General features: G+C 38.6%; 1 protein-coding gene across 7 annotated transcripts in view; it reads right to left on the bottom strand.

Moving 5' to 3' along the window:
• The window catches only part of ANO4 (anoctamin 4), a 417,600-nt gene that overhangs the window by 86,681 nt on the left and 316,160 nt on the right, over positions 1-14,759 (bottom strand). For all 7 annotated transcript variants that reach the window (XM_008004386.3, XM_008004385.3, XM_037996641.2 and 4 more), the window contains one exon: positions 1,844-1,899. In XM_008004386.3, coding sequence (XP_008002577.3) covers positions 1,844-1,899 — 56 coding nt within the window. The remainder of the gene's footprint in view (positions 1-1,843; positions 1,900-14,759) is intronic.

Below are 14,759 nucleotides of genomic sequence, written 5' to 3'. Positions count from 1 at the left end.
TTATTTATTTGTTTATTTATTTATTTATTTTTGGTAGAGACAATGTCTCACTGTATTGCCCAGGCTGGTCTCGAACTCCTGGACTCAAGCAATACTTCCACCTCGACCTCCCAAAATGCTGGGGTTACAGGCCTGAGCCACCACGCCTGATAAGAAGTCCTTTCTTAATGGAAAGAACATAGGGCTGGGAGTAAAGAAACTCAGGTGAGTCTCAGATCAACCACCAACTCATTGTGTGACGTAACGAGGTTTCACCCTTCTCTAAACCTCTATCTAAATCTTGAATGTGAAACAAGGGCAGCACTATCTGACTTTCCTGCCTTTTTGCCTCTGAGGTTAAATAATATAATCAAGTTAAACTGAGAGTAAGAAGTCAGAAAAGCAATGATGCAATGATTGCTGCTGCTATTACTGATTTGGAACTTCTCTTCTCATAGAATACAGGACTTTACTGAGATAGGAAAGTCACTGTGAAAGGCACAAGTCACTCTGTGGGGCTTTGTAGCTGCATCTCCTTAGACACCCCCAAGGGCACCCACCCACTCTGTGCACAGACACTTCTGCCACTTACCATCTCTCAGACACTGCCCGCACCATGAGCTGGGCCTGGGAGCAGGGAGCATGCAGTTCTCACAAAACCCTTTTCTGGGCAATGCCAACTAATAATCACATGATGAAGCCACATGATGTTTGGGGGAACAGTATGTCTTTAGAGTTCAGAAACACCTGCATATGGCTCTAGCAAACCTTTGTGTCAAAATGTTTGCTTCTGTCATAGTAAATGAAGCATTCCAAACATGTTTCCTGGCAGTCTGTAAACAGGGTCTCAGATGGCAGCTTCTGGTTTTCTTAATAAATAAGGTTCTGAAAATTCTACCTCACCCTTTGTACCCTCTTGGTGTTTAAAATTAAGAGAAGAACCACTGTAAGCCAAAAAAAAAAAAAAAAAAAAAAAAAAAAAAAAAAAAAAAAAAAAGTCTGTTTTGGAAAGACTTGCCATTTACGGAGAGTTGGAACTGTCTTCCAAAGTCTATTGACAAATTATTACCACTGTTTCCAACAGAAGGCTGTACTGAAGATTAACTAACCGTTGCTGCACATTGGCTACTTTGTGAGGTCCCAGAGGACACAGGCTATGACATTTGTCTTTGTATTATGTGTCATACAGTGACCACAGTAGGGGTGTACCACCATGAAAATGACAATAATCTCTCAACAATCATGAGGGATTATGTTCCTAAAAACCCAGGTGTAGGGGAATTCTGGGTTAAATAATTCAAGATCTATTGTGGAAAGCAGAGCTGGGGTAATCAGTTACACTTGCAAAAGTAATTTATATGATGGAGACTATGTAGGAAATAGAGTCACAGCATTTATACATCTTAGGTGAGCAATGATGAGTACAACATTATTAATTTTTATTTGTTACCCTTTGGTTACCAGAGACTTTTCAAGATGGTTTCCTCCCACTCTTTTAAGGAATAGCTATACATTTATTTGTTGCAAAGACTGTATATTTCAAGAACATTCTCCTTGTGGATTTGGTGCCTCATGCAACTTTTCAATGCCTTTTTAATTTTATGACAAAGTCTCTAAGCCATTCCTATGACTTCATGCTGAGTGACTCTTAAGTATGCTCACAATTACATAAAAAGATATATAGAAATAAATCTATGCTGAGGAAGACATGTAACAATTGAAGTAGACCCTCCCTAATTACCCATTGAAGAAATAAAATTCATTCTGAACAAATGTCGACACATTCAATTATTGACTATCCCTAGAAGCTGATTTTAGTAACAAACAATTGAAAGAAAGATAAGGATTAAAGACAGCACAATACCTCATGCAGGGGAAATGCAGCTTCATAGGAGCCATTGGTAAGCAAGCGATTCAGACCTAAAACAGCAAATGAGTCCATTTGAATTAATACAGAGTTTGAATACTCACGATGTTCAAAACAAATGTAAGCGTGGTGGTGCTTTTTGGAGAAAACAATCTGGGCTATCAACCCTCTTAGGGGCACCAAGAGTTAGAAGAAAAGTTTTGCTGCTACGAAATTGGGATCGAGGACTGAGAAATTCATTAAAAAAATTAAAATATTTAACTATCAAATAAAGACTGAATATATTCAAAGTGTATAATGTGATGACTTGATATGCATATACATTATGTAATGATTACCACAATCACATTAATTAACACATCTATTTCCACCAATGCTGTACATTAGATCCCCAGAACTCATTCATTTTATAAACAAAACTTTGTACCCTTTGATCAACACCTCCCCATGTTCCCCATCCCCAGGGCCTGGCAACCACTATTCTACTCTCTGCTTCTAAGAGTTTGGCTTTTTTAAGATTCTACATATAAGTGAGATCATGCAGTATTTGTCTTTCTGTGTCTGGTTTATTTCACCTAGCATGATGCCTTCCAAGTTCATCCATGGTGAAAATGGCAGAATTTTCTTCTTTTTTATGGTTGAACAGTATTCCATTGTATATACGTACCACAATTTCTTTATCCATTCTTCCGTCAGGGGACACTTGAGTTGTTTTCATATCTTGGCTATTGTAAATAATGCTGCAATGAACACGGATGTGCAGATATCTCTTTAAGATACTGATTTCAATCGCTTGGGATATGTACCCAGAAGTAGCATCGCTGTATCACATGGTAGCTCATTTTTAATTTAAGAACCTCCATATTGTTTTTCATAACAGCTGAAGCAAGGTACACTCCTACTAACAGCACACAACTGTTCCCTTTTCTCCACACACTTGCCAATACTTACCACTTTTTGATAAGAGCCATTCTAATGGGTGTGAGATGGCACCTCACTGTGGTTTTGATTTGCATATCTCTGATGATTAGTGATATTGAGCACCTTTTCATATACCTGTTGACCATTTGTGTGTTTTATATGGAAAAATGTCTATTCAGGTTCTCTGCCTACGTTAATTAAAATTTTTTTTTTCTTTCCAACTTTTATTTTAGGTTCAGAGAGTACACGTGCAGGTTTGTTACACAGGTAAATTGTGTGTTGCAGGGCTTTGGTGTAATTATTATGCCACCCAGGTAATGACCATAGTACTGACAGGTAGTTCACTAATCCTCATCCTCCTCTCACCCTCCAGTCTCAAGTAGGCCCCAGTGTCTACTGTTCCCTTCTTTGTCCATGTGCACTCAATGTTTAGCTCCCATTCATAAGTGAGAACATGCAGTGTTTGGTTTTTCTATTCTTGCATTAATTCACTTAGGATAATGGCCTTCAGCTCCCTGGAATTACACCAGGAGCTCTTCTATTTTCATTCAGAAGCTTCATTATGGACAAACCTAATGCCTCTGATTTTAGTAACAAACTAAAATCTAGTGGTATGACTTTGGTATAGACTAGTGGTATAACTTTGGAAAAGTTCTCTTGTCCTCAGGACTCAATTCCCTCATCCATAAAATGGGAAGGGAGAGGTAATGGATATGCAGATCTTTTTAAAAACAGCTTTATGGAGGTACAACAATCATACAACAGACAGCATAAGTTGTTTAATTACATGCTTCGACATAAGTGTATACTCATGAGACCATAAGTACAACCAAGATACCAAATATATCCATTGCCTCCGAAGTTTTATCATGCCACGTTCTAATCAGCCACCTTCCCTGTACTATCTCCAGGGCAAACACTGATCTGCTTTCTGTTGCTATCAATTACTCTGAAATTTCCAGAATTTTATATAAATGGAATCATATAACATTTTTTCATCACTCAACATAATTTGAGATTCATTCATGTTGTTTCACATATCAGTAGCACATTTCTTTTTATTGCTGAGTAGTATTCCATCACATGGAATAATTTATCTATTCTCCTGATGATAGACATTTGGGTCCTTTATAGTTTGGGGGCTATTACAAATTAAGCTGTTATAAATATCCATATACAAAACTTTGCATGAATATATGCTTAACTTTCTTAGTAAATACCCAGAAGTGATTCCACTAGATCATATAGTAGATGAACATTTAACTTTCTGAAAAACTGCCACACTGTTTTCTTAAGTGGCTGTACAATTTTACATTTCCATCAGCAGCATATGAAGGTTCAAGGTCCTCCACATGGTATGGTCAGTCTTTTTAATTTTAGCCACTCTCATGGGTGTGTTGTGATAGCTCATTGTGTTTAATTCTCATTTTTAAATGAATATTTAAAATAATCTTGTGTGCTATTTGCCATCTGCGTATCTTCTCTTGTGAAATGTCTGTTCAAATCTTATGCTCAATAAGATTTTTGGAATTCACTGAGTTTTGAGTGTTCTTTATGTATTCTAGAGGCAAGATGTGGATGTCCTTTACCAGCCATATTTTTTGAAAACTTTTCTCTCCTAATGTATGGCTTCTCTTTTCATTCTCTTTTATTTTATTTATTTATGTATTTAAGTTTTGGGATACATGTGCAGAATGTGCAGGTTTGTTACATAGGTATATGTGTGCCATGGTGGTTTGCTGATCCTATTGACCTGTCCTCTGACTTCCATCCCCTCACCGCCCCTACGCCCCAGTAGGCCCTATTGTGTGTTGTTCCCATCCCTGTGTCCATAGGTTCTCATTGTTCAATTCCTGCTTATGAGTGAGGGCATGCAATGTTTGGTTTTCTGTTCCTGTCTTGGTTTGCTGAGGATGATGGCTTCTAGCTTCATACATGTCCCTGCATAGGACATAATCTCATTCCTTTTTACGGATGCATAATATTCCACACTCTATACGTACTCCATTTTCTTTACCCAGTCTATCATTGATGGGCATTTGAGTTGGTTCCATGACTTGGCTATTGTGAATAGTGCTGCAATAAACATAGTGTATATGTGCCACATTTTCTTTATCCAGTCTATCATTGATGGGCATTTGAGTAGGTTCCGTGACTTTGCTATTGTGAATAGTGCTGCAGTAAACATTTGTGTGCATGTGTCTTTATAGTAGAATGATTTATATTCCTTTAGGTATATACCCAGTAATGGGATTGCTGGGTCAAATGGTATTTCTGGTTCTGGATACTTGAGGAACCCCCACACTGTCTTCCACAATGGTTGAAGTAATTCACACTCCCAACAACAGTGTAAAAGTGTTCCCATTTCTCCACAGCCTCATCAGCATCTATTGTTTCTTGACTTTTTCAGCATTCTGACTGGCATTAGATGGTATCTCATTATAGTTTTGATTTTCATTTCTCTAATAATCAGTGATGTTGAGCTTTTTTCATATGTTTGTTGGCCGCATGTATGTCTTCTTTTGAGAAGTCTCTGTTTATATCCTTTGCCCACTTTTTCATGGGGCTGTTTTTTCTTGTAAATTTGTTTAAGTTGCTTGTAAATTCTGGATATTTGATTTTTGCCAGATAGGTAGATTGCAAAAATTTTCTCCCACTCTGTAGCTTGCCTGTTCATTCTGATGATAGTTTCTTTTGCTGTGCAGAAGCTCTTTAGTTTAATTAGATCGCATTTGTCAATTTTGGCTTTTTTTGCAATTTCTATTGGCGTTTTCGTCATGAAGACTTTGCCTATGTCCTGAATGGTATTGCCTAGGTTTTCTTCTAGGGTTTTTATGGTTTGGGGTTTTACATTTAAGTCCTTAATCCATCTTGAGTTAATTTTTGTATAAGACATAAGCAAGTGGTCCAGTTTCAGTTTTCTACATATGGCTAGCCCATTTTCCCAACACCATTTATTGAATAGGAGATCCTTTCCCCATTGCTTGTTTTTGTTACTTTTGTTGAAGATCAGATGGTTGTAGATATGTGGTGTTATTTCTGAGGTCTCTGTTCTGTTCCATTGGTCTATGTGCCTGTTTTGGTACCATTATCTCGCTCTTTTGGTTACTGTAGCCTTGTAGTATAGTTTGAAGTCAGGTTTGTTCTTTTTGGTTACGATTGTCTTGGCTGTATGGGGTCTTCTTTTATTCCATATGAAATTTAAAGTAGCTTTTTCTAATTATGTGAAGAATGTCAATGGTAGTTTCCTGGGAATAGTGTTGAATCTATAAATTACTTTGGGCAGTATGAACATTTTTACAATATTGATTTTTCCTGTCCATGAAGATGGAATGTTTTTCCATTTGTTTGTGTCCTCTCTGATTTCCCTGAGCAGTGGTTTGTAGTTCTCCTTGAAGAGGACTTTCACATCCCTTGTTAGCTGTATTCCTAGGTATTTTATTCTCTTTGTAGTGATTGTGAACGGGAATTCATTCATGATTTGGGTCTCTGCTTGTCTACTGTTGATGTAAAGGAATGCCTGTGATTTTTTCACATTGATTTTGTATCCTGAGACTTTGCTGAAGTTGCTTGTCAGCTTAAGGACATTTTTGGCTGAAATCATGGGCTTTTCTATATATACAATCATGTCATCTGCAAACAGAGACAGTTTGACTTCCTCTCTTCCTATTTGAATACCTTTTATTTCTTTCTCTTGCTTGATTGTCCTGGCCAGAACTTCTAATACTATGATGAGTAAGAGTGGTGAGAGAGGGCATCCTTGTCTTGTACTCGTTTTCAAAGGGAATGCTTCCAGCTTTTGCCTGTTCAATATACTGTTGGCTGTGGGTTTGTCATAAATAGTTTTTATTATTTTGAGATATGTTCAATCAACACCTAGTTTATTGGGAGTTTTTAACATGAAGGGATGTTGAATTTTTATTGACGGCCTTTTCTGCATCTATTGAGATAATCATGTGGTTTTTGTGTTTCGTTCTCTTTATGTGAGGGATTACATTTATTGATTTATGTATGTTGAACCAGCCTTGCATCCCAGGTATGAAGCTGACTTGATCGTGGTGGATAAGCTTTTTGATGTGCTGCTGGATTCGGTTTGCCAGTATTTTACTGAGGATTTTCACATTGGTATTCATCAGGGATATTGGCCTGAAATTTTCTGTTTTTTGTTGTGTCTCTGCCAGGCTTTGGTATCAGGATGATCTGCCCTCATAAAATGAGTTAGGGAGGAGTCCCTCTTTTTCTATTGATTGGAATAGTTTCAGAAGGAATGGTACCAGCTTCTCTTTATACCTCTGATAGAATTCGGCTGTGAATCCATCTGGTCCTGGGCAATTTTTGGTGGGTAGGCTATTAATTACTGCCTCAATTTCAGAACTTATTATTGGTCTATTCAGGGATTCAACTTCTTCCTGGTTGAGTCTTGGAGGGGGTGTATGTGTCCAGGAATTTATCCATTTCTTCTAGATTTTCTAGTTTATTTGCATAGAGGTGTTGCTAGTTTGTATTTCTGTGAGGTCAGTTTTGATCTCCTCTTTATCATTTTTTATGGGATTCTTCTCTCTTTTCTTCTTTATTAGTCTAGCTAGCAGTATTTGTTATTTTTTTCAAAAAAAACCAGTTCCTGGTTTTGGAAGGTTTTTGTGTCTCTATCTCCTTCAATTCTGTTCTGATCTTAGTTGTTTCTTGTCTTCTGCTAGCTTTTGGATTAGTTTGCTCTTGCCTCTTTAGCTCTTTTAATTGTGATGTTAGTGTATCAGTTTGAGATCTTTCTAGCTTTCTGATGTGGGCAATTTAGTGCTATAAATTTCCCTCTTAATACTGGTTTAGTTGTGTCCCAGAGATTCCAGTATGTTGTCTCTTTGTTCTCATTGGTTTCAAAGAACTTCTTTATTTCTGTCTTAATTTCATTATTTACCCAGGAGTCATTTAGGAGCGAACTATTCAATTTCCATGTAATTGTGTGGTTTTAAATGAGTTTCTTAATCCTGAGTTCTAATTTGATTGCACTGTAGTCTGAGAGACTGTTTGTTATGATTTCAGGTTTTTTTGCATTTGCTGAGGAGTGTTTTACTTCTAATTATGTGGTCAATTTTAAAATAAGTGCCATGTAGCACTGAGAATGTATATTATATTGATTTGGGGTGGAGAGTTCTGTAGATGTCTATTAGGTCCACTTGATACAGAGCTGAGTTCAAGTCCTGAATATCCTTGTTAATTTTCTGCCTTGTTGATCTGTCTAATATTGACAGTGGGGTGTTAAAGTCTCCCACTATTATTGTATGGGAGTCTAAGTCTCTTTGTAGGTCTCTAAGAACTTGTTTTATGAATCTGGGTGCTCCTGTATTGGGTGCATATAAGTTTAGAATAGTTAACTCTTTTTTGTTTTGTTTTGTTTTGAGATGGAGACTTGCTCTTTCGCCAGGCTGGAGTTCAGTGGCACGATCTAGGCTCACTGCAATCTCTGTCTCCCAGGTTCAAGCAATTCTCCTGCCTCAGTCTCCCGTGTAGCTGGGATTACAGGCATATGCCACCATGCCTAGCTAATTTTTGTATTTTTAGTAGAGATGGGGTTTTACCATGTTGGCCAGGATGGTCTTGATTTCCTGACCTCGTGATTCACCTGCCTCATCCTCCCAAAGTGCTGGGATTATAGGTGTGAGCCACCATGCCCAGCCAATAGTTAGTTCTTCTTGTTGAATTGTTCTCTTTACCATTATTTAATTATCTTCTTTGTCTTTTTGGAACTTCATTGGTTTAAAGTCTGTTTTGTCAGAGATGAGGTTTGCAACCCCTGTTTTTTTTTTTTTTTTTTGCTTTCCATTTGCTTGGTAAAATTTCCTCCACCCTTTATTTTGAGCCTATGTGGGTCTTTGTACTTGAGATGGGGCTCCTGAATACAGCACACCAAAGGGTCTTGACTCTTTATCCAATTTCCCAGTTTGTGTCTTTTAATTGGGGCATTTTGCCCATTTACATTTAGGCTTAGTATTGTTATGTGTGAACTCGATCCTGTCATCATGACACTACCTGGTTATTCTGCACACTAGTTGATGCAGTTTCTTCATAGTGTCATTGGTCTTTATATTTTGGTGTATTTTTGCAGTGGCTAGTACCAGTTTTTCCTTTGCATATTTAGTGCTTCTTTCAGGAGTTCTTGCAAGGCCAGCGTGGGGGTAACAAATCCCTCAGCATTTGCTTTTCTGGAAAGGATTTTATTTCTTCTTCATTTATGACACTTAGTTTGGCTGGATATAAAATTCTGGGTTAAAAATTATTTTCTTTAAGAATGTTGAATACTGGCCCCCAATCTCTTCTGGCCTGTAGAGTTTCTGCTGAGAGGTCCATTGTTAGTCTGATGGGCTTTTCTTTGTAGGTGACCTGACCTTTCTCTCTGGCTGCCCTTAACATGTTTTCCTTAATTTTGGCCTTGGAAAATCTGATGATTATGTTTCTTGGGGTTGATCTTGTGGAGTACCTTAGTGGTGTTTTCTGTATTTCCTGGATTTGCATGTTGGCCTGTTAGGTTAGGGAAGTTCTCCTGGATAATATCCTGAAGTTTGTTTTCCAGTTTGTTTCCATTCTTCATGTCTGCTTCAGGTGGTACTCCAGTTAATCGTAGGTTTGGTCTTTTTATGAAGTCCCATATTTCTTGGAGGTTTTGTTTGTTCCTTTTTATTCTTTTTTCTCTAATCTTGTCTGCATGCTTTATTTCAGTGAGGTGGCTTCAAACTCTGATATCCTTTCTTCCTCTTGGTCAGTTCAGCCATTGATACTTGCGTATGCTTCACAAAGTTCTTGTACTGTGTTTTTCAGCTCCATCAGGTCATTTATGTTCCTCTCTAAACTCTCTCTAGTTAGCAGTTCCTGTAACCTTTTTTTCAAGGTTCTTAGCTTCTTTGCATTGGGTTAGAACGTGCTCCTTTAGTTCAGTAGAGTTTTTTATTACCCATGTTCTGAAGCCTACTTCTGTCAGTTTGTCCATCTCATCTTCCATCCAGTTCTGTGCCCCTGCCAGAGAGTCGTTGCAATCACTTGGAGGGGAAGAGGAACTCTGTCCTTTTGGGTTTTCAGCGTATTTTCATTGATTTTTTCTCATCTTTGTAAGTTTGTCTAGTTTTGATCTTGGAGACTGCTGACTATTGGATGGGGTTTTTGTGAGGACTTCTTTTGTTATTGGTGCTGTTGTTGTTGCTTTCTGTTTGTTTTTCTTTCACTGGTCAGGTCCCTCCTCTGTAGGGCTGCTGTGGTTTGCCAGGGGTTCACTTTATAGCCTATTTATCTGGTTCACTCCTGCACCTGGAGATGTCACTCAAGGAGGCTGGAGAACAGCAAAGATGGGTGCCTGCTCCTTCTTCTGGGATCTCTGACCTGGGGGGCTCCAACCGGATGCCAGTAGGATCACTCCTGTACAGGGTGTCTGACAACCCTGTTGGAAGGTCTCACCCATTTTGGTGGCAAGGGAAATGGGACCCATTTAACGAAGCATTTTGACTGTCCCTTGGTGGAGGCAGTGTGCCTTGCTGGGTGGCAATCTGGGCTAAGTCTGCTGGTCTGCAGAGACTGTGGCCACTCCTCTTGCTACGGGCTCACGCCCAGGGAGATCCAGGTTCTGTCCCTGAACCTCTGGCTGGAGTTGTTGGAGTTCCTGTAGGGAAGCCCCACCCAACATGAAGTGAGGAAGGATATGTCAGGGTCAGGACTGAAGAGGCACTCTGGTTGCAGTCTGCCACAGCCAGTGTGTTGAGCTGTGGCGGACCACTCGGGGACCAAACCATCCAGCCTCCCTGGCTCTAGCAGGGGAAAAGCATGTCCTGGAGCTATAGAGATGGTTGCCACCCTTTCCCCACACAGACAGCTTAGTGTATTAGGCAGTTATGAGTCCCAGTGCTGGCTGCTGCCCCTCCCCCAAGGAGCTCAAATGGCTTAGGCAGCAGCAGCTGTGGTGCTGGTCACCCCTCCTTCCAGGAGCTCCCCAGGGTTAGGCAGATTCTAGCTGAGAGGTTGTTGAGAATCTCTGTGCGGCTCCAGGGTTGGCATTCTAGGTCCCAGTGGCGTGGGTGCCTGAGTGGGATCTTCCAATTCATGGGTTGCACAGTTCCATGGAATAAAGCACGGTTTTCCCCGCTGAGTAGCACACTCACTCACTGCCTCCCTTGGCTGGGGGATGGGGGCTCCCCTGCCCCGTGTGGCTCTCAGGTGGGCCGCTGCACCACACTGCTCTTCCTTCCCCTCTGTGGATCAAGTTCAGCCACCTAGTCAGTTCTGATGAGAGAACCTGGATACCTTGGTTGCCAATGAAGGATTCACACACTAATGATGGTTCTTTTTGATGGAAACCTCTGATCAGTTCTGTTTCTAGTCAGCCATCTCGGCCCCACCCTTCTTTTCATTCTCTTGAAAACATCATTTGAAAAGGGAAGTTTTAATTTTGAAGTCTAGGTTATCCATTTTTTTCTTCTTTTACGCATTGTGCTTTTACTGTCATATTTAAGAAATCCTTGACTAACCCAAGATAACAAAGATTTTCTATTTTCTCCTAGAATTTTTATGGTTTTAAATTTTACACTTTGAACTATAATCCATTTGAGTTAACTTTTGTATATGAGTTTTCCCAAATTCATTTTTTGCACATGGGTTTGAATTGTTTCCGTATCATATGTTGAAAAGTCAATTCTTTACCCATTGAATTGACTTTGACCCTTTGTCTCAAGTCAAAGACTTGACTTTTTGTTCTTTTTCAGAGTTGTTTTGGCTATTCTAGGTCCTTTCACATCCCTATAAATTTTTTAATTCATTTGTCAATTTTCACATATGCACACATAAAACACCCTCTGGGAGTTTGACTGGATTGCACTGAATCTACAGATCAATTTGTTAAGACCGACGTCTTAACAATATTGAGTCTTCTGACTAATAAACATGGTATATCTTTCCATTTATGAGGTCTTCTTAAATTTATCTCAGCAATGTTTTGTAGTTTTCAGTGTACAATTCTTACATATCTTTTGTTTGATTTATCCTTAAGTATTTAGTATTTCATATTTGGGGGCTAATTATAAGTGACTTGGTTTTTAAAATCTCAATTTCTCACTGTTTGTTGCAGATTGACAGATATACAATTGAGTTTTTATATCAATCTCATTTTTTGCAACCTAGCTACATTCACTTATTAGTTCCTTTTTACAGATTCCATTGTGAGTTTCTTTATAGATGATCATGTCGTCTGATTATAAGGACAGTTTTAACTCTTTTTATATTATTCCACCGGATAGTAAAATGAATACAAGTGGTAAGTGCAGACACACTTGTCCCATTCATTATCTTAGGAGGAAAACATTCCGTCTTTTATCATTAAGTGTAATTTTAACTATAAGTATTTCATAGAGGTATTTTATGAGGTTGAGGAAGATAATTTCTATTAGTAGTTTGTTGAGTTTTTATCTGTAATGGATGTTGAACTTTGTGAAATGCTTTTCCCATGTTTGTAAATATGATCATATGGTTTTTCTTTTTTAGTTTGCTACTATGGTGAATTATATTGATTGATTTTCATATACTAAGCCAATCTTGTAGTCCAGGATAAATCCTACTTGGTCATGATGTATTATCCTTGTTATACGTTGTTAAACTTTACTTGCTAAATTTTCCCTATGTTTCCAGGAGGAAAGACTTTTCTGAGTATTCTCCTCATTGCTCTGTGAATTATGAGGTGTTCCAGTCTTACTGGAAATTCTTTTGGATGATTGTTTCTCTCGCCTTGGGTATTCTCCTGACATATATGCATTGATCAGCACTTGCTGAATACTTGAGGGAGACCTCTGCAGATCTTCGAGGTTCGAGCTCTGTGCAGTTCTTTGCTTTCTGGTACTTCTTTCTGTGAACTCTAGTTGCCTTTGTTTCCCAACTTCTAGCAACAACTTCTCAACTTAGAGTCTTTCACGTCCTGCCTACATTCTCGCTTTTCATGGTGCTGTCTAGAAACTATGTCAAGATGGTAAGATGGGGCCCAGCAGGGCTCATTTCATTTGTTTTCTGTCTCTCAGAGGTCCTTGTTTTGGGTCGCCCAAATATTTGGTGTCTTGAAAATAGTTGTTTCATACATTTTGTCTGTTTTTTCTTTTGTGATTGTTTCCCATGGGAGAGTAAATCTTGTGCCTGTTGCTCCATCTTGGCCAGAAGTGGAAGTTTAACGTGTTGATCTTTAAAGCTCCTTTCAGATCAGGAATTATGCTACTTCCTAAAATGCACCTCAAAGAAGATGATCATAATGATGTTTCTCAAGTGGCTTGAAAGGAATGCTACCTATGCTTTAGATCCTTACCAGAATCTAGAGATTTAGCCTAACTGGAAAATGGCACATGCACTGATTCACTTTTCATTGATGGAGGATCAATCAACATGTGGATGATTTTAATCATAGTAACACATTAATATGTTTTAAGATGCTCGACATTAATACTAAATATCCAAGAAAAGCATTTGAAATATAAATATCACAAGGCCTTATAGTTTGTCTAACATATCAGAGGCCCCAATAAATACCTTTGTAATGAATGATTACATAGAAAGCTTTGATTCTCTGGAGTCTCTATTGAGAATTCCACATATCTCATCAATAACTTTCAAACATCCCAGATATTAGAAAAAATAGGATTCACAGGGACCTAATAAGAGACTCACATGATAACTTTTTTTTTTTTTTTTTTGAGACAGAGTCTCACTCTGTTGCCCAGGCTGGAGTGCAGTGGTACGATCTCGGCTCACTGCAACCTCTGCCTCCAGGGTTCAAGCAATTCTCATGCCTCAGCTTCCCAAGTAGCTGGGATTACAGGTGCATGCCACCATGCTCAGCTAATTTTTGTATTTTTAGTAGAGATGGAGTTTTACCACATTGGTCAGGCTGATCTCAAACTCCTGACCTCAAGTGATCCACCTGCCTTGGCCTCCCAGAGTGCTGGGATTACAGGCATAAGCCACCGTGCCTGGCCTCGGATGATAACTTTTATAAGTTTATCATAATTTATCAAAGTCCTGCAAAGTGAGAAAGTAGCAATATTTGAAGTATTTTTCACTTTACTAATTTCTCCTCTAAGCACCAAATTCAAAAATATGAATCAATTCCAAGATTTGTTGTAGGCACCCATATTGTTAAATAAATCTTTGTTGAGCTATTATACTGCTTTATTTTGAAAGTGGGTTTTACCAGGTTTGATTTTTACAGTTGTAATAAATTCAGAGTGAAGTTGAAAAACTTACATAGTGGCAGTTTACATTCCACTAAAATATCCTTATGAATCATATTTACAAATCAGTATTTTCACGTTATTTCGAATCGATGTTGGCTCATGCAAGATGCCACTTTCAGAAAGAGTTTCAGGCAGAAAATAATACTGGATAAACATTAGTTCCATCAAGAAATTAAAATTTCTTCTAACATGTTGTTTCTTTTATTTACAAAACCAAAGATGACAATGAAATATTGAATCTACAGACCATTTGTAGCTTTACTCCATGTTTTTCAGCATAATGCTTGGTTGTGGGTTAATAACTTACTCTCTGATTGGTTATTTCTAATTAGATATGATTCCAGTTCATCATTACCAATTTTCTTTTATTCTTTCTTTCCCTTTTCTTTGTTGTGGCAGACTCCCACTCTGTTGCCCAGGCTGGAGGGCAGTGGCACAGTCTCAGCTTATTGCAGCCTTGACCTCCCAGGCTCAAGTAATCCCCCATCTCAGTCTCCTGATAGCTGGGACTACAGGTACTCACCACCACACCTGGGTAATTTTTTGTATTTTTTGTAGAGAGGATTATGCTCAGGCTGGTTTCAGACTTTTGGGCTCAAGAAATCCTCCTGCCTCAGCCTCCCAAATTTCTGGGATTCCAGGTGTGAGCCAATGTGCCTGGCCTATTACCAATTTTCAAAACACGGAGGTCTTTGAATAGAAAACTCCTTATTTCATCAAATGAAAGAAATTTTATAAAGACCCTT

This window comes from Chlorocebus sabaeus, chromosome 11 (assembly GCF_047675955.1).
Source record: "Chlorocebus sabaeus isolate Y175 chromosome 11, mChlSab1.0.hap1, whole genome shotgun sequence".
Classification (NCBI taxonomy): Eukaryota; Metazoa; Chordata; class Mammalia; order Primates; family Cercopithecidae; genus Chlorocebus; species Chlorocebus sabaeus.
This window is presented reverse-complemented; position numbering and strand designations above follow the sequence as displayed.